Genomic DNA, 26,898 nt, shown 5'->3' on the forward strand with positions numbered 1-26,898 from the left:
CATGTACAAAACAAAAGCAACCCATATACCTAACTAAAACTCTGGTGATGCAAAGCTACTCAAAACATCAATCTGTAATCGAAACCAACCATCCATATCTACAGCTGCAAACCAGAAACCAGCGAACCAGAACAGTACAGGCAGCAGTGAACTTTTATCTCGGATCATTCCTTTTCTTTTCCAGCATCACAACCACAGCTCATTCACCATCACACACAACAAAACCGAAAGTGACAGGATTTACAGGAACACTCTTAAGGCTTCTGACTGCAATTCCACTCCTTCACCAGCATATAGGGTTGTTTAAGATTGTAAATGGCCTTTGGTGCTTGCTTTCTTGAGATCAAGCTGATTCTGAATGCCTCTTTCTATATATTTCCCAAGGGGTATGAATATTCTTGTCTAATGGAAGATTAGGCAAGCCTATTTTCGGACATACGGATTGGAGGCCTTCACTTGTAGTGTAAATGAACTGGGTGTACCAAAGATTTTTTGTTAGATTAAATGGACAAGGAAAAAGAAAAGCAGTGAAATTTCATTCAAAAAGGGATGTCAAACAGCTGTTTAAAGGTGGGTGATATGTCCTTGTAACCACCCACGCAATAATATTGACTCAAACTTCCCTTGGTGGGATTCTGTCGCACAAAATCACCTCACCATAGTGATTGGCCCCTAACTTTGTTGGATTCCAACTATGAGTGGATAGAAGAATCAAGAATACCCCAAGTTGAAGGAATTTCCCCAACTTTCCATATCTAATTGTGCTATTTTTATGTGAAAAACTTTTGTCTAGGACTGTTTTCTCATGTGAGAAGAAACAAATGGTGTCTGAAACTTGCTCTATGTACGAACTAAACTGAATTTTGTTAGGCTGAAAATCAGAATACATCTCAAGAAGAGAAAAATTTGTTTTCGTTTTTGTTTTTTTTATTCCTTTTTGACTTCCTACAAGAGATTTATAATTGTTGGTAAGAGTGGGAAAAGGAGGACAAAAATGAGGACAGCAGCAGCAAGTATTGCAATACACGTCCACTTCCTTGAGTTCTTCTGATATTCCCTAGCCTCCTGAAGGTTTTCAGTACCTCGTCTGACAAAGGAACTAGCATGAGCAACATGGCTTTCGATGTCGTTGAGTTGGTGACCCTGAGCTTCCACAAGGGCAGCCATGTCCAGGAATATCTGATGGAGTTCGATCAAGTTCTTCTCTATCTCCTTAACAGCATCATGCCTTTCTTGAATTTCGGATATGGTATCCATAATCTGACCTCTTCCTTGTTCCTGGATGGCCCTTTGCAGGAAGCTTTCGCTTTCACCACTCGATATCAAATTCTCAATCGTGTCTTCATCAGCCTTCTGCCCTGTGATGGTAAAATACCTGCGTTCCACTGTTTCTTTATATTCTGATTGCATTCTTGACCTCAATCCTTGAAAATCATCCATCAAAACCTTCAGTTTCTTTCCCAAGCCACTAACCACTGAGGTTCTGGTTCTATCCGCAGACGATCCAGGACCACAACCTGGAATGCTTCGACTAGCTGCATTGGAACGTTCTAAAGCTTCAAGCTTCCCCTTGATGATTTTGACTCTTTTAAGGACCTGCTCAACGTCCGTGTCCATTCGGGCACGTAGTTGCTTCATGGTCTTCGCATTGTGCACGGTTTTGCTCTCTTCATTGGCGTCCTGTAATGCCTTGTACAGCCGTTCCACATTCTTCAAGTCTTCCTTCACATTCTCCACATCTTCAAAGAATTTATCGAGATTAACGCTCTCATTCCCAGCTTCCATGTCGTCCAGGTAGGCCTGTTGCTTCAGGTCTGTGTATTTCTTGAACGAAATCGAGATCAAATCATTCATTTTGGCACAACCTTATAAATCACTCCTTTTTTCTTTCAATGGCTTCAGGATGGATGAAGCTGCTGTATGAACTAGTGATCTAGTATTAATTTGTAATGTCTTTCTTACCGTATTTGGAGTTTCTGGGAGACTTGGGGGAGGCTTTTGTCTTTCCTCTTCACCATATGCTATTGGCGAACTAGGAGGAAAAGAGGAGGTGACAAAACGGAAAAATGTCACCAAGCAGGAAACAAAGGCTGATTTCTCTTATTTTTGGTAAGAAATGAAGGTATTAGAGGCACAAGGTTATTTGAGAATAATAGCTAATCTAAAATAAGGCTTCTTTTGTAGGTTTCAGGATAATCAATGACACTCCCTTTTTCAGTGGATACCAAGATAGCTTGTTTGACCTGGTCATCCTTTTTCCCATCCATGAATCCATCGCATCCTCTAGCTCTAAGCAGCCAAATGCCAATGTTTAATCTATCCCTTCCAGGTTTAGACCCATATATCATCTTGAATCCAGCCCTCTGAATGCAGGGGAAGTGTGGTCGGAATGCTTGAAATCTGACCTCCGCGAACTGGCAGCAGCTCAAAGTGTGTTGTCATTTTGCATGGTTCTACACCCCTTAAAACAGCCTCTAATTTCGATCTAAGGCTTTTTTCCCTTTGCTCATAAAACAGAGATGGGCGAAACCTACTTTGAGATTACAGTAGAAAGACACGTTGCTGTTCAATTCAAGTTAATTGGGCAGCTTCTATGAAGAAATACGCTCTAAACTAAACATAGAATTGCTGTCCAATTCTTTGTTTGGTGTTATAAAAGCCCAGAAACTATGTATATATTGTCAGAAACTAATCAATATGAAGAACTTTTCTCTCTATTTCTTTGTAATTTTATCCTACTTAACAATAAATTATTACTAACATCCGAACATTTGATCCATTAATTAATACATAATCTCAAATCTAAAAAACAATATTCGAATCTCCCTACTCCCAATTAAAAAATAATAATAAATTACCAGTGCTCCTTCCTCATTAAATCATTCACAAAATTATCAAAATCATTGGAGGTTTGAAAGATTATACTCCATTACACCTAAGCACATTTTTTGATCTGACCTCACGAAATAAGGTAGGAAAGGCAACACAACAATATAAAATGAACAGAATGCAATTTCTCTATTATGCTGACAGGACATGCAGCCACTTAATTTACATCCTCAATTCTTCTGAATAAGGTGAGCTCCTAGAATGAAACTACATAGCTTCAGACTACTATCCCACTGGCTGCATTTGCATCATCAAACCCCTACCCCCCTACCGCCTTGTATTTCAGCAGGTCAGCACTTACACTACTGTAGAGAGGATGAAAAATTTTTTAAAAAAGAAAAAACTAATCAGCAAAATTATCAGTCTCTTAACCTCGCTGCCGGCAAATTTATCAGTCTCTTAACCTCGTTGCCAACCATGTACCCCCTCTTCTTTTATGTACAGCCGTGAAGAACAATGCCGAGGCGGATGTATGTGTAACCAAAACTGCACCGCCCAACAGTGATTCTTTGCTAATGGTCAATATAAGGTAGTACATTGATCTACCCAGTGGCTGATGTGGGTGCAGACGATTTAATAGAGAAAACTGCAGAGTGGTCCCTGTCCGCATCTTGATGACTGGCTCCAAGATTGACACTGCTGCTGGTCTTTTCTCCTTCTGTACCTCCACCGGATTGTGCCTGAGTAACTGTTGAATCACTATTGACACCAGAGCTCAACATCCTTTGCTGCCTGAGGTACCTCTCAGTGGCATCTTGCAGCAATCTCATCATGCTGCCAGAATCTGAACCAGGTGACAGCTCTTCTTCTCGCTCCGGCTGGATATTCAAATCAATTTGGCCTTTAAAAGGTGAAGTTGAGGATTTTATCCTGTTAGGATCATCATCTGAACCCTCACTGACGAGCTTTTTCGGGTTTGGACTGCTATTTCCTGCATTAGTGCTAGGGAGAGGGTCATCATCCAATAGTTTATCAGGCAATGAAGGTTGCTGCTTCTTGCGTGTAGTTTCGGCTTCTTTCTGTGACTGTTTCTTCTCACGCCGCAGCATGAGGGTGCGGAAGCGTCTCTTCACTGTTTGGCAGACATTACAAGTACATGTCTGCTTGTGTTTGGGGCCCTTCCCACTTGGGGGCTGAATGCATACAATACATGAGCAGCCAGGTCTATGCCGGGGGTGCTTCGTGGTTGCCTGAGATGAAGCAGGCAGAGCCTCACCTTCTCCCAAGATAGCTAGGTTGGCAAGAGTGTCAAGCCCCTCTAAAGCATCTACATTCTCTGGTTCCTGTTTAGCAGCCTTCATTTTCTTAGAAGCAGCTGTCAATCACAATCACAAAACCAATTTGCTAATTCCACATTAGGAAGTGAACAACAAGAATCAGCATTTACACAAAAATCATCATCAAGAAATCAATTCATTCAACTAAGCCTATTTTGCTCTGGGTAAGTCATACAAATCCGAGTATTTGATTTTCTTCAAGCAACATATACCTGGATTACAGTGTGGCAGCAGATCGTCCAGTTGTTCTGCTGTCAATTCTTGAGCGACCGAACAAAAAGACCTGCCAGCATGGTAGATAAAAAATTATTCATGCAATGCCAATAGAAAACTAAATTTTTGTGCTTCTCGAATTTTTTTCAGGGTTCTTTTTCATTTGACTTCTTGTTTGGTGGGAAGGGATTACATGAAGGAACTCTGATTTGGTTGAGAAAGCTAAACTGCAAATTTGCACATCGACGATAAATAAAAGTGGATGACTGTTAAGTTTATCAGAGCATCAAAACAAAGACACCAATGGCAAACTAAAGAAAACTGTCAAATGACTGCTTACCTTTCTGGATCCCATGAGTTACTGGCACATGTCCACTTGGAAGGAAGAAGAGCACTGGAAGGCAATCTGCGCCACTTAAAACAATCTTCGCATTGAGCCCACTGAATCTTTTCCCTGACACAAGAAACATGTATTGAGATTCTGCTTAGTTTAAGGCAACTCTTGATTCCCATAAGACAACTCCTGTTTGTACTTTGTTTTCATTACGACTTGGCAGAATATTTGGATTAACCAACTACACTGTTAGTACAATAGAATATTTCAATATTATAAGGGAATTACAGAGATTTCAAGAAATCAACAAGTCATAGCCAAGTACTAAGTAAATCAATTTTTATTTAACAAAAGCCTGAGCATCCCAGAGAAAGTAATTTACCCTGAATTATCAGTTGCAAATATTGTTGGCTTCCCAAGAATCGGTGCATCCTATTATTAACAAACACAAGAAATTAATATAAATAAGCAACCCAAAACTGGTAAATTAATTAATTTATAAACAATAAACCCCACATTCTAACAAAGGAAAAGTGAACAATATCACTGACGAAAATAGGAATCGCATCTTTAGAAAGAAAAAAGAAGAAAAGCCTGAAAAAGGCTAGAATGAGAAAGAATCAAAATGTTCTTGCGTCTAATTATTCTGGATGTCTAGTAGCATCCATAAACAACTAACAGTATAAACGTCCTTGAGCAACCCTATATGGCTTCGTCGAGGGTGTATCAACCATGGAAATTCATGAAATGCATTTAACAGGAGTTCAATTTTCCAACAAATGATTAACAAACACCACAATGACAAAACAGAAGTTGCTTCCATCGCTGCCACTTACAATCAAAAGCAACTTCAATCACAACAGATTACAACCGGTTAAAAAAGAAACAGATTCAAAAAAGATATACCATACCTCATATTCTTCAAACTCAAAACCTTCAATCACTACAACACTGGGTACATGATTAGGAGGGGGGCGGAGAAGCCCTTGAGCTTCTTCCCATGTTAGTTTCAGCTCTATCAGGTCTTCATTATCAATTCTTAGGCGCTTACTCTTTGAACCCAGTGTGCTATTCTTCCTCTTTCTAGAAACTGCTAGTTTGGTTCCTAATGCTTCCTTTGCTATGTATCCTGACTTGTCAACTTTTGACCATGAGGTAGGATCCGCCAGTTCAGCCTGGTTGATCGATGAAAAGCTAGGTGAAGCTGAGCTATCTTTTGTAAATAATTAAAAGTTAAGCAATATCACCATTTTTAGGTTTTGAGACACTAACATCTCCATGCGTAGAAACTCCATTACTATTTTTGGCTTCATTGTCCTGCCAATGAAAAAACATATCAATGTATGTAAATTCTGTTGAGTCAAAAGGGGCCATATAAAGGTCAATTCATCGACAACTAAATATAGCTTTAGAAAGAACTACAATATTTATCTTAACCAATGAATTATGTTTTACCATGATCGAAGTGTAATTGCATCGTGAGATGGAATCAAGAACAAGGGTAACAAAAGCCCTCATTATAACCAGTTGTATTTCATGTTATCTTAGCTCTAGAGCATACAGATGCACAAACAGAATAGATGGTACGAATGATTGTGCAAGACCAACCTGCTCAGATGCTGAAGCAGTTGAAGCCTTTCTGCAACCCATGACCAGCTTCCCTCCAGGCTCTAACCGACTAAATGTTACTGAAAAGACAGCATAACTATCAGTTAAAAACAGGTGTAAGTCTCTAATCATGCACATGATCATAGGATCATACAAAATAGCTACAATGTGGTAAGAAAGATAAATAAAATGCATGAGAGTGTGAAATACACAAGTAGTGGACAAACAAAATGAACAGGGTAATAGGCAACACACATACACACAAACACGTATATATACACAATTAGACCATGTCATTAACATGTATGAACCAGTAAACCCAAGCAGCGATTAAAAGAAACCAGAAAACTTCTAAAGAAAAAAACTGACAGGTCAAGAGAGGTACAGATTAAGCTATAGCTTGACCATGGCATCCTTTGGGCCTCATAGCACACAAGATTGAAATATCTAAATCATTACTTTTCAGTGATATCAATTTGTTACCTACGTCGCCCGCTTGCAATTGCATGTTCTGTATGCAAGGAGTAACCCCTTCTAAAACATACATTCTGCTATTATTGTTGGGCCAGAAGCGGAACTGAAATATCCATTCCTTTCCTTTCGAATCTTGAACTTTAAGAGGTAAACCTTCTGGCTGAGATATTGGTGGGAAATAGGCCTGTCTCATGATGAGTGTAATTTAGCAAGTGAAAATAATCTAGATAACAATTGACGAGGAACTAAGACATACAACAGCAAACACAGGCTCATATTTAACTTCAGAAAAGAATCATTAAATTACAGACAGTACAAAACTAGATCAAAGTGTTTCCAGTATAAAAATGAAGGATGCTAAGTGAGTGTAAAATTTCATAAAGTAAAAATCAGCTACCTTGACACAAAATAACGATCTAGATTATTGATCTAAACAAAAATTTTATACTGCCAAGCTTTTATGACCATCAATTCGTAAATTTTGGTTGCAAAGCTATCAAATGCTGATCAAATTAAAAAATTTGGGTAGGTAAGAGCAATGACTCACCTCTGCACATTTTTTTGGCAGCACTAGACGTCCAATTCGCCCAGCATCACTAGCACTCAACATTTTCTCAAACAAAGGTGTAATTACAGAATTTGAACTTAGATATGGTTAAGTCTTAACAGAAGCACTAATGTAATAAATGAATGTACATGACCAGCATATATGTACTAATAGTTAAATGTTTAAGTAACGTTTTAGACTATAATCCAACTTTCAGAATTAACTATAAGAGACCATTTAAGTGGCATCAACTGTTACAAGGTCTGCCTCAAAATAAAGAAAACACATGTATCAGAAATCTGAAACTAAAACTACAAAATCAATTACTATTGGTAATGATCTAATATGTTCAATACCATTCCCAATTATCAAGAATGCCCCATAGAATCAAAGGATACTCTCCAGATATTTGCTGCAGGTCTTGGTCAGTAAACCTAGGCCAATAACGAGGAAATAATTGATTCCTTCCACGGCCATCTGGTCGAGGTCTCCCATTACGAATCTGAGTTTCACCAGATGAGTCAAGCCCATTATGTAAATTACTATGAAATTGCTTGGCCAGCGGGGGTGGGGGGTTTGGTCGCAGATGAGGGCCAGAAACCCCAATTTGACCATTTGCTTCATCGGGAGATGTATAAGGCACAGATAATCCCAATGGTGGATTAGATGGCTCCTCCTTCAGAGAAGGCTGCTGAGATTTAGTTAAACATGAACCAGGCTGCTCCTCACAATTAATTCCTGAACGACAAGTGGTTTGCAAGGCTTCAGTAGCCACCCCATTAGTTGTTTTCACAGACAACTTTTGCAGAACAAAATATATGTGCAAGCATGAGGGTAGACATCCACAGCTTACATATGCAGGCATGAATGTTGCTAGATATAATGTTTCCTAAGACTACCATGATTGATACAGGAAAAGAAAATCTGAACCTGCATTTCCGTTCTCATGTATATCCCGTGTCCCAAGCTTCAAAGTTCCATTCATTAACCTTTCAGAAAAGTCCTCAATTTTCTTCTTTTCCAGGGAAGGAGTAGATAATCTGTCGGCATTTAGTCTGTCAATGCCAGTGGATAAGTCAACTTCATAGCACACTTTAGAATGCCACTCAGGCTGAGAAATTGGAGAATTGAACAAACTGGGAGCTTGCCGCCAAGGTACAGGACCAGAACCAGCTAGCTGACTCCAACCTTTAGCAGAATAGTCTTTTAATCTCTCAGACAAAGGTGGGTGGAAAAGCAAAGAAGGTGGCCATGAAGAATTTGATCCCTGAGATATAGAATATGAAATAAAGAGGTTCATAACATATTCCACAGCCAAGGAACACAATTAACTAGGAAATATAGTTCAAGTGGCAAACTTTAACTTCAAAGTAAGAGAATATCTGCTCGTAAAGTACCAACTACAACAGATTAAGCCCCTATCTTAAAAGTGACAATTCCAATCTATAGTACAAAAATTGATGATTCTGGAAGAGAAATTGGAATGCTCACCAAAACAACATTTTTCCTCGCACACGCTATGCACTCTATTCCTCCAGCATCCAACAAGGTAAATGCGTAAACAGAAACAATGCATCCGCAATGGACCCGCTGCAGCCAAAGAATGACCGTAAGCAGATGAATGCTCACCAAAAAGAAAGTAAAACTAAAACTAGGTAAGATCAAACCACCGAAATAATAATTGCAAACAAATTAGCCTTAACAAATGTTTCTACTAACCTTCCCACATGACTCGCAGCTCCTCCAACCAGAAGCATTTAAGTGAAAAGTATCACAAAATCTTCCCTCCTCAAAAGCAGAACTAACAGTCACAAAGAGCTTAATTTAGATTAAAACATCAGAAATAAACCAAACAGTAATTCACTTTCAAGACTTCACATTAAACAATAAATAATAATTCGTGACTAAATAATTCAAGTGGAACAAAATTTCCCAAATTAACCTCCGGGAAAACCATAAAAGGACAATAATTCTGCAACTAAAACTTAATTTCATACTAAATTAAACCAAAACAAAAAGAAACAAAAAAAAGTGGCTAAAAACGAAGTCAACAGAGAGTCTAAAAAAAGAAAAAAAATAAAAAGAATGAGTGCAAGTGAAACTCACGCGCATCGATCACATAGCTCAGCCAACTCTCCCGTTCGCAACCGCCATCCCTTCCTCGCTCTTTCCGATTTCAAGTCCTTACAGTCCGAATTGAAGCAAATCTTAGAAGACGAAGCTGCTCCCGACGTCGACGTCATCTTCTTATTATTATTATAACTAACTTTTTATTTCAAAATTTCAAAATCCCCTCACACGTAAAACTCTCTAAGCTTCTTCTCTTCATAGAAAAACAACCAAAAAAAAAAACGAAACAAAAAAGAAACGGAAGGTTTAGGGGCTGATCTGCACAACCACGAGAAAGAAAGGAAGAGAACTAAAGAAAAGGGCTTAGAGAGAGGGGTTTTAGAGAGAGAAGGAGTGAAATTTAAGTGAGAGAAATAATAATAAACCAATATATATATATATATATATATATAAAGAATTGGTAAATGCGTCTTCTACATAAATAAAATAACAAAACAAACAGGCGTGTGTGATGTTTTGTTTATATATTGAGGCTTAAAAGACACGTCGAGTCCGTGGCCTTGTTATCTTTGGCGTCGTCGTTTTTTTTTATCGTTTTTTTGTGCTTGCAAGTAAGGGTGTTTTAGTCATTTGGGGTAGGTTTGGGGGTGTTTTGACTTGTATGGGACTCGTGTAGACTGTTTTACCGAAACTACCCCACGTGAAACGAAAAATTATAGAGAGGAAGGGTGTTTCGGTAATTTCGGGGATTTCATATGGTAATGGGGAAAATCATGCATGGCCCGCCTCCACGGTCATGCATGTTCACGTAAGGCATGCTTCATTTTCTCTGAACAAACACGCGCTTTTCCGGACCGTTTTCAATGGAATTACATGTAGTTTACCAGTAATTCATAAAGGTGGTTGGCTTCCTGAACAGAAGCAAATGAGACTGTGCAAAGGAAAAAGACCATATCGGCTATCAGGATTCTTTAGGTTTGATTCAATACGGCCTCTAATTCCCAAAACCCATTTGATTCAGTGTCTGCAACATTTTTGTACTGTTATTAATGAAATTTGCCATATTTTGGAGAAGCAAAGAGTCCATTGATGAAGATAAGGAAGCGTCTCTGGCAATTGGTGTCCAAACTCGGTTTTGTTTTCAAGCTAAGAGAATGTATTAGTTTTCACCCCCAAGATTAGCATACTGTTTTCAAGTCAAATGCTTCAGGATATATCTATTTATTTATAGAAGCCAACAGACGAAAATTTGTACATGTAGGGATGAGAGAGAGAGAGAGAGAGAGAGAGAGAGAGGGAGGACAAGAACGGGATTTGAGATATTTTGCTTGTGATAAATACTAGACTGATGATGATACTTAAAAACGGCAAAACATTGAATCTCGACCACACCTAAACAATGTTGCTTTCCTTGTTGTTTCTTTCCTAGGAGAAAACTAACGCGCTTCCAACGTAGTGGGCGGGGACGGACTGCCACATGATATATGGAAATTAAAAAATGGGGCTATTACGTACTAAAGAGAAACCAAGACATCCGAGGGGAGGAGTGGACATGGTCATGGCAGTCTCACTGATTGAACTTCGAGCTTTTTTACTGGACAATGTGATTTGCTTAGGAAAGGTTACTTATATGCGCAGAAGTTAACGTGGACATTGACAACGGACTTTAGTAGTAGTTTTTCTGTTTTGTATATTCTCAGCAAGTAAGCATATGCTTGAAAGATCACTATTGGACGAGCATTTGTCTATATTTAGAATCCGACGGTGACTTGGGTCTAACAAAATGAAATTAATAATTAATCGCAAATGCTTCTTGTAAACTTCATTTTGTCTCTTTTCTAGTAAGTTAAGGTTTGTGAGGGTGATATATATATATATATATATATATATATAAACGTGTGTTAAGGTTTGTAAAGGTGATATTTCATATTATTTAATGAAATACATGTATACATATATACACATATAAATATGAAAGATCTAAGAATTTTTTGAATTCAAATTTTAATTATGTAACCATCGGGGAAAAAAGTGAAAAAATATAAATTAGCTCAAGTGTGGGTGACCAGAGATAAAAAATTGATCTAAAGTAGATTTTGGGGTAACCTTCATCATGATATTCTTGAATTTTTTTTATGATGCTCACGAATTGGTTCCTAAATTTCGTCATTGATTTTTTGTCTTTATGATTTTTTTTTTATTTTGAATTTTTTAATATAATTTTTAATATTTAAATCTCTCCCCCAACAAATGACATATTTTATAGTAATTTACACAAAATGAAGTTTACAAAATTGTACATATTTTTCTATTCAAAAAATGGGACTAAAATTCTTTCTTCCAATAAAACAAATGACAAAAGCAAGACAAAATGGTAATTAAACTATAAAGCGTAATGTAATCCAAATAAAGACTAGCTAGAATAAATTTCCATTGTTTAAATTATATCAAAGTCATGTATGAAATGAGAGCCCCGTTGAAGGAAAGCAAGAAAATCCAGTTGCAGCACATATGACGTGGCCGTGTAAATGCATACCTTGATCAAAGCCCTAATAGTAGTAAAATCTTACAGGCTACGATATAACTAGGTAGTCTAGAGTGGGAAGTGCCCATGCCCAAAGGCCAAAAGTGACGTCAAAGAAAATCTCAACTCTGAAGCCTGAGATGATATTGGGAACTACTTTAATGTGCTGCAAGTGGATTCACTTGATCTGGTTGTCGTGTCATCGACCTTGTCAAAGGGACCCAACTCATCCAGAACGGGAGTCGAGTCGGAGACTCGAGAGCTTCCTCGTCAGTGGGTGTGAATGTGAGAGTGCCTTTGCCTATATGGCTTTTGACTCTTTTGTCTTTGAGGTCCTCGCAATTGTTTTAGATCGCCCGCCGAAAACCGAACCAAACCAAACCGTCAAAGAAACAGAAGCAGATACAGAGCGGTGTTATGTTACTGTTCCCACATGAAAGTGGGACCTTCTTAACTTATGGCATTACGGAATCGTATGTGAATGCGTTTACTTTTTGGTAACGTACCCGCTGCATGTCCCCACGGGCCACGCCTCACTATTTCAAACATGCTTCACGTTCTAACCCAAGTCCAAAGACACAGACAGAGGGAAAAAATAAAAGGAAAGATTAGAAAGTGGCCATGTAAATGGGACTCTGTCAGGAAAGAGCAAAGCCCCTCTCAGTTATCACTTATCAGAATCGCTTCCCATTACGTTACTAGTTAGGAGGCTGTCAGCCGCTGCGGGTGGCAATGCGGCTTTCTCCTCACCGGTCACACGTTCAAAGCCCGTGATAGCAGAGTGCTTGTTCTGTTTCCAGATAATAGTTGCAATCATGCTGTAATAACACAGTAAAGTCATTCAGATTCCAATCCGTTTTATTTCTCCTTTGTGGGTTCTGCACAGCCAAAATTAAATAAAAAAACAACTGTGAAACACTTGTTTCTTCATTTCAAATCCATGAGATCGCAAATAAGATTCATTTATAATCGACACCCAAGCCTATACAGGTGCAAACAAAGTAGCTAAACCTTGATCCAGGGTTAATTGAAGCTTATCATAGGCCATAAGGGCCTTTTGGTCGCACTTGTATGTTCCTTTTCCCCTCGCAAGGACCTCACCATCTGAGTCTATGATCCCTTCCTTTGCCGGATCCTCAACACGTGGACCAGGCTCCAATACAAATGCCTTCACCTGTAATTTAGTCAACGAACATACAGAACATGGACGGCTTTATTACTAGAGAGATAAAATAACACCATAATCTCTGCTACCTTGTGTAGAAGAAAGTTAAAAGAATCATACCAGGTTCATTTAGTGAACTCACCTTAATGTAGGTAACATGTGGTGATTTTACATGACTCCCATCATTCATCTTTGACATTAATGACAGCAAGGGTAATTTTGGGCTGTCCCGGACCATAATCAAGTCCAAACAACCATCTGAGAACTGCAATTACGGCCAACAAAAGAAACATAAGAGTAATGTTAGCTATGCATGTTAGAATCATAAATCAAACTGAGAATCTCATACCTGAAAAGTTAAAAGTTCTATTCGATAAGTCTACTGTGCAAAATTAAACAGAACACATGTGAATTGCATAGAGTAAGAATGGCATGGTTGTAGGAATTCTATTACAAATCAAAAGTGGTAGATGTGAAACTTGGTTCTTGCACTGCAGATTCTACATAATAGTTATTCTCTATTATAGAAGCATGAATACACTATCTTATGCATTCCTCAACCTAAATTTCTCCAGATCAAGAGGGCATCTACATGCGAAATTCTGGCAGCTATAAAGCTTCATATGCTGTACATCATACAAGGATGAAAATTTCAATTGCTTTGCTTTGTGTTTTAATGTATACTCTGTAAAAGTGAGAATAAGGCAGAGCAGAAGATACATGGTAATTTTTTCTAGACCTTCGTGTCAATTTCAGTGGAGTCTGGACAAACTGAAAAACTGTAAAGTTGGGTTAATCACACTGCAAATGCTGCATACAGGTTAAAGGCATGTTGCTTATGGATATGGATGAGGAAAGCAACAAACTAGGAGAATTTTACGGAAAAGTTAATAAATTACTACATTGAGAGGTTAGCGTAAAATAAACCTTTGCTTTGGGTGCAGCCATGCAATCTTCACTTCCCCATGGTACATTATGAAGCCAAACTGAAATAAATGGTCCACTAATAGTCCTCCAATGTTTATTCTCCAACTTAAAATCAGACCCATGGTACCCATGCCGTTGAGTTTTCACAGAATTCTCCTCAGTTGGGCTTTCTTCACTGGTAGGTTCACCATGATAACCTGTTGGCTCCCCATAATCTTCAAAGCCAGGAGCAGGCACAAAAGAAACACATCCATTGTAGTGCCTTAAATGTAATAAACGTTGAAGAGCCTACACAAGAAAGAAACAATTCTCATTACCAAATCCCAATAGTATTTATGGAACCATACAAGCTATGCCCTAAATCAGGTGCAAAAGCTATTACAAAAGTACACAAGCACAAAAACAAACCAGATAAAATGCAGGGACGTACATAGAAATCAAGACGAGCACTCCCCATCCACCTATATTTTTCAGATTCAATGTCTATATCTGCAATCAGACCTGAAACAAAAGGAACACCACGTAAAAACTGCAATATGTTTAAAGCTCATGACCAGTAAATCAAAACAGATGCATACATCACCAAACTTTTGCCAACAGATCCACATTAAAGGCAGAAAATGAAACACAGTCCATACATGCAATCCATTATTAAAAAGTGAAAGAATTTTACATACCCCATGCAAGCATCAACACACTGAAAAATCTAGTTTCTCCTTGCAAGATAGTAGCTACATCCAGTGAACATTTATGACCTGCCGGTAGAAAAACATTAAGCCAAGAATTTCTTCAATCAAAATGAAATACTATTTGTTGATCAGAAAAAACACAATTCTATGTTCTCAACAAAATAACAGACACCCTTGTTAACCTCGGATAACAGCAAGAATGGCATTAGATGTGCTGCATGGTTGACCAACTGCATCCAGCAAAGACTTTACCATCCCATTTCCTGTCCCTGCAGCCACTAACATTTACCATCAGATATCAACACTGCTTAAATAAATCATTAGAATAATTTGTCAATTATCATCATTCTCTTCAGGGAAATTAAGTGGGGAAAGAAAATCAAAACGATCAGCAATCATAATGAGGAACAAGTAAACACTAAATAGAGCAGAAAGTCAAGTTTTAATTGTCTCGTATTAATGAACTCACCAGATAATCAATAAATAGTGACAAGCAAAGATCTTTATGTGTCGCATATTTTAACAGTGAATCATTGGTTGGCCAAAAAACCAGTAAATCTTTGCAAACAACCCAAAAAATTTAACTTTTATGACAAAGAGAGAGCTTTAGTTTTCAACTATAAGTTTTAAGGCCTCCAAAAATCAAGAAATTCCTGTAAAGCACAACCCAGGTATGAATTTACGTTCACAAATTATACATAAAAGAAATTTTAACTTATACTAACATGGTTATAGAAAGAAAACGAACCAGCAGGAACCATTCCAATAGGAATCTTTATTGCAGCAGCCCAATCTTCTCTTTCAAGCAGTCCATTTACCACCTACTAAAAAGTTTGGAACAAAATTGAGATAGATAAAAATAAAGCCACAAAATTTTACAATAATGGAATACTCTGGGAATTAAAAAGACTGACCTCAACAAGGATTCCATCTCCACTAACACAAACAATTCCATCATACTTTGATAAATCCAAAGTCTTGGCAACTTCTTTTGCATGCAACTGATGTTTAGTTTCTGAGAAATTGAGTTAGTCATCCAAATTAGAGAAACAGCATTGTGGGAAATTAAAAAATCGATTTGTGAAACATTGAATCCCAACCTATCACCGTAATTTGGACATCAGCATCCTCAAGGTAAGGTTTTACGTCTTCTGAGAAAATTTTAGTCGCAGATTTCTTCCCTCCATATGGGTTCACAAATACTAATAGTCTCTTTGGCCGTCCTGTTATGAAAAGAAAGCATGCAATTCATTGAGACAAATAATAAACTATAATTTTTTGCAAAGGGTCAAGTTTTTAGTACCAAGAGAATCGATGTAATCACGCAGCTTCTGCGACCAGAGCCTGAGGGAATCATCTGAGAGAGGCTCGAACACGAAACTCTGCCTCACCAAATCTCCCCTGTTCCCCAGGCAGCAGATTCCATCTCCCTTTTCGACAGCATACTTGACTCGGATTCTAGTACCTTCCAAGGCGAATCCGAGAACCTCCTTCTCCATGGTCAAGCACCGTTGATCTTTACCTGTCCACCGGAGCTTCCCATCTCCGGTAAATGTGAGGGGAACCACCGTCCCATTGACTAAGACTCGGTCCGATAATAACGTGGAGAGGTTCTCGGGTTGACCACCTTGATCCATAGTCAGTACCAGTTTTGAAAATGATTGGAATCTGTCAGAGTGAGAGTTAAATTGGGGAGGGAGGGAGGGAGGGAGGGAGGTGGCGATTTTGGTCCGGTTCAGTTTGGATGGGCTGGAGAACCGGGTTAAGGAATGGTATTGATGGTGGTCAGTGAGACGTTTCTTTTGCCTCCCTTTTTACGTCGGGTTCGGTTTGTTCGTTCTTGGTCGTTTTTTTCCGCTCTTGTTCGGGCTGCTGGATATGGCCACGCGCCCTCCCGTTGCCAATTGTAGGAAAATTCATTTATGGAATAATTAACGAAATGTTATTTTATTTTTATTATAAATAAAAATAAATAAACTGAAAAAAGGCGCGTGGAGAGTGGGGGAAATGATGAGAGTATCATGGAGATAATGCGCCACCCTAAGATTCAGGATTGTTGAGCTGTGTTTATATTTACTTTAAGCGTTATAGGTTTTCATGACACGTGTTTTCTTCTAATTTCACCTTAATTTCTTTAAATGTGGCTTACCGGTCAAACTCCAATCCTAATCTGGTTGACTATCTTCTTAGGGGAAAAATAAGATGGACCAGTAGCTTCTAGTAGTGTTATTCTGTATTGTTAAAAGCAATTAGGTAATTGCTAATAACAGCTTATTTAATGCATTAAATAGTGGGTTCAAGTAGATTTATTAATTTAGTAAGGTAGTAAATTGTATAGGTGAAGGGTTGTTGCTAAATATAGACACAATAAATGTCCAAAATGATTATGTAAACAAACTCCAAGTATTAAATCTTTTTAAGTCATGCCCCAAACTTGTTAGTGTTGATATGTATTACCCTCTTATTGAAAATTTACTAGTCCTTAATTCAACATGAATTCAATTTTTTATTCATGTAGTTTGATGATGTAATCATTTGATTTATTTTATAGTAATTTTTATATAATTACGTCAATTGTCACCTAATCATATCATATATCAAGTTTATAAAAAAAATTAATGATAGAGACAAGCATCGTGAATTTTTTTGGGCTCAAAGACAAAGCATAAAGGCCCATGCTTTTTCTGGGTTCAAGGACTAAAACATTAAGGCCTGTGTCGAAGCACGCAATAGACTGGATCAAGAACAAGAAAACAAGCCACATTGAACCCAAACCCAAGGCCCATCCTCCAAACCCCGGCTCGTTAAACCCCCGCTGCAACCAGGACAAAGGGGGAGAGTAGGGAACTCTATTGCTGCAGCAATGGAAGAAGAGTACGAAGAGGAAGCACCGCGGCAGCTGTCAAAGCCTCGAGGCCGCCACATAAAGAAGAGAGCTCTCAAGAACAAAGCACTCGCCGTTTCTTTCAACGAGAAGGATCTCAGGTACTATAGCACACGCGGAGCACTTGCTTTATTTCATTATTTTTCTTTGAAAAGCGAACCTTTCGCTTCGTAGTTCGTACTTATAATCGTGTGAATTGATTAAGGGATTACGTGACTGGGTTTCACAAGAGGAAGAAGAAGCGAAGAAAGGAAGCCCAGAAGAAGCAGGAGGAGGCTGAACGCCGCAAGCGCATTGAACAGCGCAAAAAGGTTTTCTTCTTTTTCTTTTGTTGAGATTATACGATGCCGTTTCATGTCAATGCTTCAAATGTATTGAAACTACGCTAGCATTGTTAACTTACTCTTTTTTGCCTTAGTTGTTGCGTTAAATTTCAATAATCATTGCTGTTGAAGCATTGCTTGTAATTACGATTATAAAATATATCACTGGAACTATAGGAAACAAGTTCATTGCATTTGTCTGTTTCCCTCATTCGAATACTTATCCAAGGCATTGCAATTTAAGGTTTATGAAAATATGGTTAAGTTGGTCATTGCCCCATTAGCCACTCTGAAAGGATTATCACCATTTATCTGCTAATTTGATTTAAATAACACACATGTCACTTTGGGTAAATGTTGTGCTTCCAAGTCATTCTTATATCTGTTTACCTTCCTGGGTAATCAAGAGTTCAAGGTATTCAAAGTCAGGAAACTTTTAGTTGTTGACACCTGTTTAAAATGTAATGAGATTATATGAGGAATTGGGATATGTGTCTGTGAGTTCATGAGTGTGCTAGTTATCCTAGGTGATTCTAGTTTGTATTGGAGTCATGCTGATCTTCCATGGTTGTCAGTTGTCACTCATGTTATGAGTGTTTTTTCGTTAAGCTGTGTGTGTTTTGTTCATTGCACATAGACTGCTACTTGTATGTTAATATTTGGCTTTCTCATCTAACTTGGACACAATCTGAAGCTACAAACTTTGTTGCTCGATGAATTTTTCAGAGAAAGTTAGAAAAAGAGTTTGCCTTATATGGGGGAGCTCCACCCAGCACAGCATCAGGATATGATGAAAGTGATGAGAACAATGTGGAGGATGAAGGAAGTGAGCCAACTGCATCAGTTTCTGGTATTATTCTAATCCTATGAGCTGATGGATTCACAAGCTACTATAATGCTTCATTGAGAACAATGGATTTTACCTGCCCTTGTATCTTCCATATTGCAATGTGGCCTTTTTATGATTCAAGTTTAAACCTTTGTTGCACCTGAACATTTGACTTATTGATTGATACATGTTCCCCTTGCCTAGAAAGTAGGATTCAAATCCCCCTTCCCCCAATTAAAAAAAAAGTTTAAACCTATTGTTTATTTCTTCTCACGTGGTTGGGTTTTTGTTTATTGGTGTAAGGGACGACAATGTACGATAGTGGCAACATGACTGTCACTGTGACAACAAGTGAGATTTCTCGGGAGGAAGAAAACTTTGCTAGTGTAAAGACGCATACGGCAATGCACAGATCAGTTGGAGATGGAGTTGATAGAAAGCACAACTTACCTGTGAGTAAACGTAAACCATTGAAGAAAGTTGCAAGACACAGATCTAGGCCACCTACTAAAAGGGACAGAAATAAGGGGAAGAAAGAGAACAAGAAAATGCATTAATCACCTTGAACAAAATTTTTTGTAGCCATGGATACCATACCATATGTTTTTTTTTACTTCGAGTAGTGTAATACAGGTCTAACCAGCCACCACCGGCAGACATCTTCTGCTTGGATGTTTGCAATGTTTTATTGTATTGACACTTAGCAAGTATAACTCCTATGTTGTCTTTACCATGGGTTTTCCACTGCCTACTGGTTTCAACGGGGAAACTCCCCCTTGCAGTGTATGATCTGTTCCTTTGCTGTTTTGAGTTCAGTTATGGCAAACCTTTCTGCTTTCAGTTCAAAGTGCTTTGAGCTGTTTTTCACGTGTAGGATTTATTCCAGCACTAGTATGCATGTACTGACTCACTGCTCCAAACCATCAACTTGCTTCACTGGTGCTTATATGTTTTGGGCATTGCTTCTTTTTGACCCTTCAATTATTAATTTGGTAGAAGACAAGTGCAAGGAGTCCTAACTAAGAACAACAAACCCCACGAGACGCAGGAGGATAGATAGATCTCTTTCATGGTAGTACGGTAGGGTCTGCTCCTCCCATTTTTGTCTCTTTGAGAAGCAACGGACCAAAATTGCCTGATTGCTTCTATGGAAACAGAAACCTTTTTTCGTGGAATCTTTGACGTATGAATAGGTAAAGATAATTAAGGCTGCGTTTGGTATTTAGTTTTTGTTTTATTTCTTTCTGTTTTAAACTTTTAATATTAAATAAAAATAACAATGTATTTATTAATTAAATAATATAAATATAAAATTAAATTATTTAAATAAAATTTTATTTTTTATTAAATTAAATTAAATTTTTATTTTTTTATTGATTCAAATAGATTATAGATTTTGATAATTAACAGTTGAAATTAATTAAAATATTATTTATTATTATATATTTATATAAATTTAATTGAATATTAATGCATTTACGAAAAGGATGAAAAGTGTTATATCATTATATCATATTAATATATTATATTATTATCATAAAATAATAATTAATTGATAAATTTATTTTATTTAAAATAAAAATATAAAAATAAATTAAAAATAAAAAATAAAAATTTATTTTAAATTTTTTAAAAATATTATGATAGTATGATGTACGAAATATGAAATTTTTATTTTTGATAATTTTATAAAATTTTTATGTGCATTTGTATATAAAAAATTGGAAAATAAGGACATATTACCAAACATGTTATGGATTACTATATTCAAAAAAGGAGAAAACCGAAAAACAAACAAACAGAAGCGATACCAAAGCGACGGCGTAGTATTGGCGTGTTGCAATAAGCGAAAAACTTTTTGGGAAGCGTTTGTCTCTTTGAAAATGCAGCACTCCGATCCTCTGCTAATGTCTGGCCAAAAACAAAATGGAAAATCAATAGCGATGGTTGGAAGCTAGTTAAAAGGACAGACTCGAAGGTGAGATTCGACGAATTAACAGGAAACTATGGCAATATAAAAATTGATGTAATTATGGATGTTAGGATCTAAACCTAACACTTACAATCACGTTCGAATCCAAAAATTGATCAGGAACCGCAATGATTACTTTGAAAAAATGATGAGAATCCGTAATCGAACGGCTCCGATCACGAGATCCCGCAGCTCTGGGGGGAAGATCACGGCTATGGCGACCGTGCGAGGGTTTAAGGTCCGAGTCCAAACAGAATAGCAAACAGTGATAAAAAGCCGTCACTGTGAATTACAAGTCGACAAACAAGCGGAAAAAGCTTCCAAACAAACGAAAACAATAAGGAAAATTCGCAGACGTTTCCTGGAAGCTTCTCTCACCCCAAAAAATCCAATTCTCTCTCTTTTCACTTTCCCGCTTCCGTCTTTTTTACCTTTTTTTTTTTTTCTCTCTTTAGTGCCCTTTTTCATTTCTCTGGCATTTTATTTTTTATTTTTAGAAATTTTAAAAAGAAAAGAAAAAGGAAGAGAGAGAAAATTTGATTCCTTTGTTGTTGGATTAAATTGAATCTGCTTTTGAAGGGAAATAAAAAGAGAAAGATTTTCGAGCTTTGCGTTTGTTTGTGAGAAATGGAAAGTTCAAAGTAAGTGACGAGAGAATAAAAAGAAGGAAAGAAAAGGAAGAAAAGTTTGATTTGGGTTAGTTTTTTTTTTTTGGTTCCTGGTAATTTCTCGGCAACCAAACAGACTGAGCTCGAAAATGCAAACGAGGTATATGGAGAGGTCGAATAGTATGGCGAGAGAGAAGAGAGGTTTGGATTCGAGTTCTGGTGATGAAGGACCCGATAGGAAACGACCAGCTCTTGCTAGGTCTATCTCTCTTTCTTTTCTCTTTCATTTTTTCTTCTCTGTGTGTTTCAAAGCTAACACTTTTATCGTCTTTCGTCTGTCTTTTATGTTTTCTTTTGGGAGTGTGATTTTGTTGCTGTAAGCAAAAAGTTTTCTTATTGAACTGTGACTGAAAGGTATGCATTCATGGTTTAGATGCTGTAAGAAGTTGTCAGAATAGAAAGGAATGAGAAATACTCTCTCATAACCGTTTTTGCATGCATTAAAATGTAGGGTTCTTTTCTTTAATATAAAAAAAGAAAGTTGTTTAATTTTAAAAGAAATTGTTTTGGATTGTTATGGTTTAATTATAAAACAAAGACAGTTTGATAAGTTAAGAGAAAAGGTGATGGGAAAAGCAGGGAGGCCATAGTTGTGCTGTTGTTTTCATGTGGGTGTATTCTTATGAGCCAACTCTGTTATGTCAACAAGATGAAATAAAATAGGACATGGGTGTTGGTGCACTTGCAGTGTCTTGACTGACAGAGCTTAGAAAGCTGAAAAAAAGCCTGTCTTTCTTGCCTTGACTTTCTTCTTTTTTATTTTTTTTACTAGTTTTGACTAGTGATGAATGTATTTGATGTATAATTTTGACTGCAGTTTGATCCTTTTTTTTTTTTTTTGTCGAAATTCTTTTGGAACTTTTGCTATTTGTTGGTAAGTAAATAAGTTGTTTTATTAACATAAAGCTTTAACCTTGATGCAGTGTGATAGTTGAAGCTTTGAAGGTGGATAGTCTGCAGAAACTTTGCTCATCATTGGAGCCTATTCTTCGAAGAGTTGTAAGATGCCGGATGTTATTCTTCTCTTTGAAGTTCCTACTTAGTTCAATTTCTAATTTGGATGGTGATGTTTTAGAAACTCACAACGCTTCTGGTCTTGGCAATTTGAACAGGTCAGTGAAGAAGTGGAACGCGCTTTAGCGAAGCTAGGCCCTGCCAAGCTTACTGCTAAGTATGAACCAGTTTTTTCTTTTTAAATCTTGTAATAATATAGTAACAAAATGTTTTCAATACTTTTGGAAAGTTTCATGGTTTTTTTTTTTTTTTTGTCATTGCTAAATCCCCATTAAGATTTTACTGCAAAATAGTCAACAAGAGTTTGGAATTACCGTTGTGTTGTACCAGTGCCATTTTGTTTTTCCTTACATACATGCCCCATCAATGTTGTGCTTGTGATAACATTATTGTCTAATATAGATGTCCTTCCTAGCATTCATTCCCATGGGATTTCGCTGCAAATTTCATCTTTTATCCATTTTAGCATAGCATATTTTGCACATTCTTCCGGTGACAAGTTCTGTTATATGCCCCAGGACTGCCTTTCTTTTCTCCTCTCTTTCTCTCTCTCTCCTCTTTGATTATTCAAAACTCTGGTGACTATTGTTCCGATTGATGCAGTTTTTCCCTGCACTTTTCTGGTTGATGCGCTTTTTATTGTTGCTGTTAATTTATTTTTCAAAGGGTTTATGATGCCTCTGCCTCTTGTTTTCATTCTTTAATGGTTAGAAAATGCAGTTCTTCCCCAAAACGGATAGAAGGACCTGATGGAAGAAATTTGCAAGTGCACTTTAGATCCAGGTTGTCTCTCCCTCTCTTTACTGGAGGGAAAGTCGAAGGGGAACAGGGTGCTGCTATCCATATTGTCTTGATTGATTCAAACACTCGTCATGTTGTCACGTGTGGTCCAGAGTCCTCTGTGAAACTAGATGTTGTTGTGCTTGAGGGTGATTTCAACAATGAAGATGATGATAACTGGACTCAAGAAGAATTTGATAGCCATGTTGTCAAGGAGCGTGAAGGGAAGAGGCCACTCCTAACTGGAGATCTGCAAGTGACGCTGAAGGATGGTGTAGGAACACTAGGGGAGCTAACATTTACAGACAACTCAAGCTGGATTAGGAGCAGGAAATTCAGGCTAGGGCTAAAGGTTGCCTCTGGCTCTTGTGAAGGCATCCGTATTCGTGAAGCAAAAACAGATGCTTTCACTGTTAAGGATCACCGAGGAGAATGTGAGTTCTTTTATTTGTGCCAAATCGTCTATTATATGCTTAACTTTTTTTTTTGTTTGGTAAAATCTATGGACTTAGCTTTGTTTATCTCAAAACCAGTAAAATATTGCCTTTTCCTTCTCTTTCCTAATCAGTATACAAGAAACACTATCCACCTGCATTAAATGATGAGGTCTGGAGATTGGAGAAGATTGGCAAAGATGGTTCATTTCACAAGAGGCTCAATAAAGCTGGAATTTTTACGGTTGAAGACTTTCTACAGCTTGTGGTTAGGGACTCTCAGAGGCTGAGAAATGTAAGGCTTCTGCATCTCATCCTCTAATCAGAAATATATTTTGTTCTTCTGTCTGTAACTATTTTGTTGATCCATTTGTTGTAGATTCTTGGAAGTGGAATGTCAAACAAGATGTGGGATGTTCTGGTGGAGCATGCAAAAACTTGTGTTCTAAGTGGGAAACTTTATGTTTATTATCCTGATGACATTCGGACTGTTGGCATAGTCTTTAACAACATCTATGAGTTGAGTGGTTTAATTGCTAATGGAGAATATTATGCAGCTGAGTCTCTCTCAGACAACCAGAAGGTAAATCAACTTGCAGTTCTTATATGTATTCTATTTAGTTTGGATTTCCATTTTCAAAAACACTATGTTTATTTTATTAATAATAATGGAAGATTATCTAGTCCTTGTCTTAATTTTCATGTATTGTTTACCTCTTTTATGTTGGTTGGAGCGTTGCAGATGACTTTGTTTCAAAGTCGCAGTCTTTTGCTTTAACAAATTAAATTCAACTACTCTTTTGCTCATGTCCTTTACGTGCTTGCCATAATATGGAAAAAAATGATACCAAAAAAAAAAGCTTAAGAAAACTTTCACTGGTCTCATTCTTGCAGGTTTATGTGGATGCCTTGGTAAAGAAGGCATATGAAAATTGGATGCATGTTGTAGAGTATGATGGCAAGTCTCTGTTAGGCTCTAAGGAAGATGACAATGCAGGTGCTTCACAAGCCAATGTTCCAATGGACCTGCAAGGTTATCCAAATTCGATTAACCAACAGCAAACTCTACCAAGCCTGTCAGTGCCAGTTCCTTCAGAGCAGCCTCCCATGGATTCTGGTCTAAATGTTGGAGGTATATATACTTGACTGAACGTGAACGTGAACATGAATTTCTTATTAATTGTCATTTTTTAGAAACTCATTTTGAGTACGTAGAAGAAGTGAAAACTGCAATCCCTCTCCCAATTCTTTTTTTAATAAATAAAAGGTGCTGTTGCCTGGTGCCTGCTTATGTGCTTTTGAGACCGGTATTTGAATATTAAGTTTTTGCATCTGTACATGTTTGTTGTTGACTGTTCTCCATCTCTCTAGGTTATGATGATAGTATGGCTGCCCGACTGTCGCTGCAATCACAAAATGTACATCTTAATGCTCAGACTCAGTTGAATGGTGCTTCATTCACTCTACAGAACCACTTGGTCAGTGCTTCACAGCAGGTCCAGCTTCCAGGAAATGATAATGAGCTAGCACTTGGTTCATCACAGTCATCCATGCCAGATTTCCATGGTGTTGGCACATCAAATATTCCTACTTATAGGGGAGTCGAGGATTTCTTCTCAGAGGAGGAGATTCGAATGAGAAGTCATGAGATGCTTGAAAATGAAGATATGCAGCATTTGCTCCGTATCTTTAACATGGGAAGCCATGGCCATACTTCCTTTAATGCTACTGAAGATGGCTATCCTCATTCCTCAGCATATATGTCCACCCCATCTCTGAATTATGGTTTTGATAATGAAGCTTCCCGTTCATCAGGCAAAGCTGTAGTTGGGTGGCTCAAGCTCAAGGCAGCCCTGAGATGGGGCATCTTTATTCGGAAAAAGGCTGCTGAAAGGCGGGCACACCTTGTTGAGTTGGATGATTCATAGATCTAGCCTCTGAGGCAAAGCTGTCTGGATGTGGTGTTAGTAGGCTTCCCTTCATCTCCCTGCCTGATTCTAACCCAACCAGAGCAAGTACTCAAGGACTTGAGTTGTTGGCATGGTCTGGCTCTTGTAGCCCTTGCATTGGTTGAACTCCCAACCCTGCCATCCAGGGACCTATCTGCTTGTTCATTTCTTCTCTGTACAGTAAGCTTCCGTCATAGTACGGTTTCAGTTAAGGTGGTGTCTTGACAGTGGAGGCTCGAAATGTTATCAAGGGGATGGAATCCGTCCAGCACAAGTCTAAGTAGCGGTTGTTACCGGTCTATGTAGCTACTTTAGATGATTAGCATCTCTTCTCTGTACTTTATTCTGTTGAGATCAAACGAAATAAAAGCATATCTTTATGTGCTTTAACCTGTAACATGTAAAATAAATTCCAAGTGGTAGTGATTAACATTGCCTGAGGCAAACTCTCACTGCCGCATAATGGAACTATGTTTTATTTCCCCTAGCGCATTATTCCTCCTCCTGTGTAACAATGGCGGTTCATGAAACCTCAAAGAGATGAGACCCAAAGGAGATTCATAATCCCAGTTGTGGCATTATGAGCTTTTTGTGCTTGAACACGTTATCCATGTGGAAACTCTGTTTTAAAAAACACAAAAAGAAAAAATGGATGTCCTTTTCACGGACTGCATAGTGCATGACGGATGGCAACGAAGGGCGTGGCAGGAGTTGCCTGTACAATTGTAGAGGACGGAGGCTGACATAATTGAGGAATGCGGACGGCTTGCATTAATGACTGTAGGTCCAGCCATAGCGAAAGATCACGATGTGCTCAGCCACCCTTTTTGGGCTGTCCTTTCATTTTCTAGTGAACCCCTTCTGATTGTTGTCTCTCGTCTCTTCGTCGGGATCTCCGCTTTTCCTTTGCAATACACCTTGGAAAACACACATACACCCGGATAAGGACATCCTACCCTTACCCTGAGCGAAAGCTGCCAAGGTCAACATGTGCTGATAGGTTATTATCAAGATTGCTGGTGAAAGCATTAAGTGAAAGGTAATTAAAATGACAGTGATTTCCCAAAATTGAAAACCTGGTAGTAGTGCTAGAAATTGGGGAAAATGATAGGGGGCAGCACAGTGGGTTTGAATCATTGTGATATTTCAATTATGTTTTTGGCTGAAAATAAGTCATTCAACAGATCATTTTCTTGGAAGGTGTCCCCCGAAAGTCTTTAAAGGCTAAGATTAATGTCTTATCAAAGAACAAAATGTCCAACTCATGATCAGCTCATGTTTGAAAACCTCCACGAAAGACCTCTAATTTTGTTGTTTTCTAATTTCTG

At 37.9% G+C, this 26,898-nt stretch overlaps 5 protein-coding genes across 8 annotated transcripts; 2 read left to right on the forward strand and 3 right to left on the reverse strand.

Annotated features, from left to right (window-relative positions):
* Positions 1-745: 745 nt before the first annotated feature.
* LOC18596943 (syntaxin-124) lies at positions 746-2,665 on the reverse strand. Its single transcript, XM_007025712.3, has one exon. It carries the CDS (start codon positions 1,852-1,854, stop codon positions 946-948), a length of 909 nt encoding a protein of 302 aa, XP_007025774.3. The 5' UTR covers positions 1,855-2,665; the 3' UTR covers positions 746-945.
* A 329-nt stretch (positions 2,666-2,994) lies between these two features.
* On the reverse strand, positions 2,995-9,834 carry VAL3 (VP1/ABI3-like 3). Its single transcript, XM_007025714.3, has 14 exons — positions 9,449-9,834; positions 9,062-9,143; positions 8,834-8,932; positions 8,273-8,609; positions 7,741-8,080; positions 7,343-7,439; positions 6,805-6,979; positions 6,322-6,401; positions 5,986-6,030; positions 5,625-5,888; positions 5,096-5,145; positions 4,720-4,833; positions 4,379-4,449; positions 2,995-4,204 (listed from the first exon to the last, which is right to left on the reverse strand). The coding sequence occupies exons 1-14, from the start codon at positions 9,583-9,585 to the stop codon at positions 3,432-3,434; spliced, it is 2,664 nt and encodes an 887-aa protein (XP_007025776.3). The 5' UTR covers positions 9,586-9,834; the 3' UTR covers positions 2,995-3,431.
* A 2,517-nt stretch (positions 9,835-12,351) lies between these two features.
* Positions 12,352-16,597, reverse strand: SPHK1 (sphingosine kinase 1). Of its 3 annotated transcripts, none has more exons than XM_007025717.3 (11): positions 16,021-16,597; positions 15,818-15,940; positions 15,632-15,732; positions 15,466-15,538; positions 14,900-14,986; positions 14,706-14,783; positions 14,459-14,529; positions 14,029-14,316; positions 13,244-13,366; positions 12,948-13,110; positions 12,352-12,754 (listed from the first exon to the last, which is right to left on the reverse strand). In XM_007025717.3, the coding sequence occupies exons 1-11, from the start codon at positions 16,352-16,354 to the stop codon at positions 12,750-12,752; spliced, it is 1,446 nt and encodes a 481-aa protein (XP_007025779.3). In that variant the 5' UTR covers positions 16,355-16,597; the 3' UTR covers positions 12,352-12,749. The 3 variants fall into 3 exon arrangements, with proteins under 3 accessions (XP_007025779.3, XP_007025778.3, XP_017978728.2); XM_007025716.3 differs by having other exon boundaries at positions 12,352-12,814; XM_018123239.2 differs by lacking the exon at positions 12,352-12,754 and having other exon boundaries at positions 12,846-13,110; positions 16,021-16,596.
* A 957-nt stretch (positions 16,598-17,554) lies between these two features.
* LOC18596947 (ribosomal RNA-processing protein) lies at positions 17,555-19,600 on the forward strand. The gene is made up of 4 exons (XM_007025719.3): positions 17,555-17,702; positions 17,807-17,912; positions 18,651-18,774; positions 19,057-19,600. Exons 1-4 carry the CDS (start codon positions 17,581-17,583, stop codon positions 19,308-19,310), a joined length of 606 nt encoding a protein of 201 aa, XP_007025781.3. The 5' UTR covers positions 17,555-17,580; the 3' UTR covers positions 19,311-19,600.
* Positions 19,601-21,108: 1,508 nt separating this feature from the next.
* Positions 21,109-26,057, forward strand: LOC18596948 (calmodulin-binding protein 60 B-like). Of its 2 annotated transcripts, none has more exons than XM_007025720.3 (8): positions 21,109-21,592; positions 22,317-22,392; positions 22,506-22,564; positions 23,119-23,621; positions 23,756-23,916; positions 24,001-24,204; positions 24,516-24,753; positions 24,993-26,057. In XM_007025720.3, the coding sequence occupies exons 1-8, from the start codon at positions 21,483-21,485 to the stop codon at positions 25,547-25,549; spliced, it is 1,908 nt and encodes a 635-aa protein (XP_007025782.3). In that variant the 5' UTR covers positions 21,109-21,482; the 3' UTR covers positions 25,550-26,057. The 2 variants fall into 2 exon arrangements, with proteins under 2 accessions (XP_007025782.3, XP_007025783.3); XM_007025721.3 differs by having other exon boundaries at positions 23,128-23,621.
* The last annotated feature ends 841 nt before the right edge of the window (positions 26,058-26,898 follow it).

The sequence above is a fragment of the Theobroma cacao genome, chromosome 6, assembly GCF_053813885.1.
Source record: "Theobroma cacao isolate CCN51 chromosome 6, ASM5381388v1, whole genome shotgun sequence".
NCBI classification, from domain to species: Eukaryota; Viridiplantae; Streptophyta; class Magnoliopsida; order Malvales; family Malvaceae; genus Theobroma; species Theobroma cacao.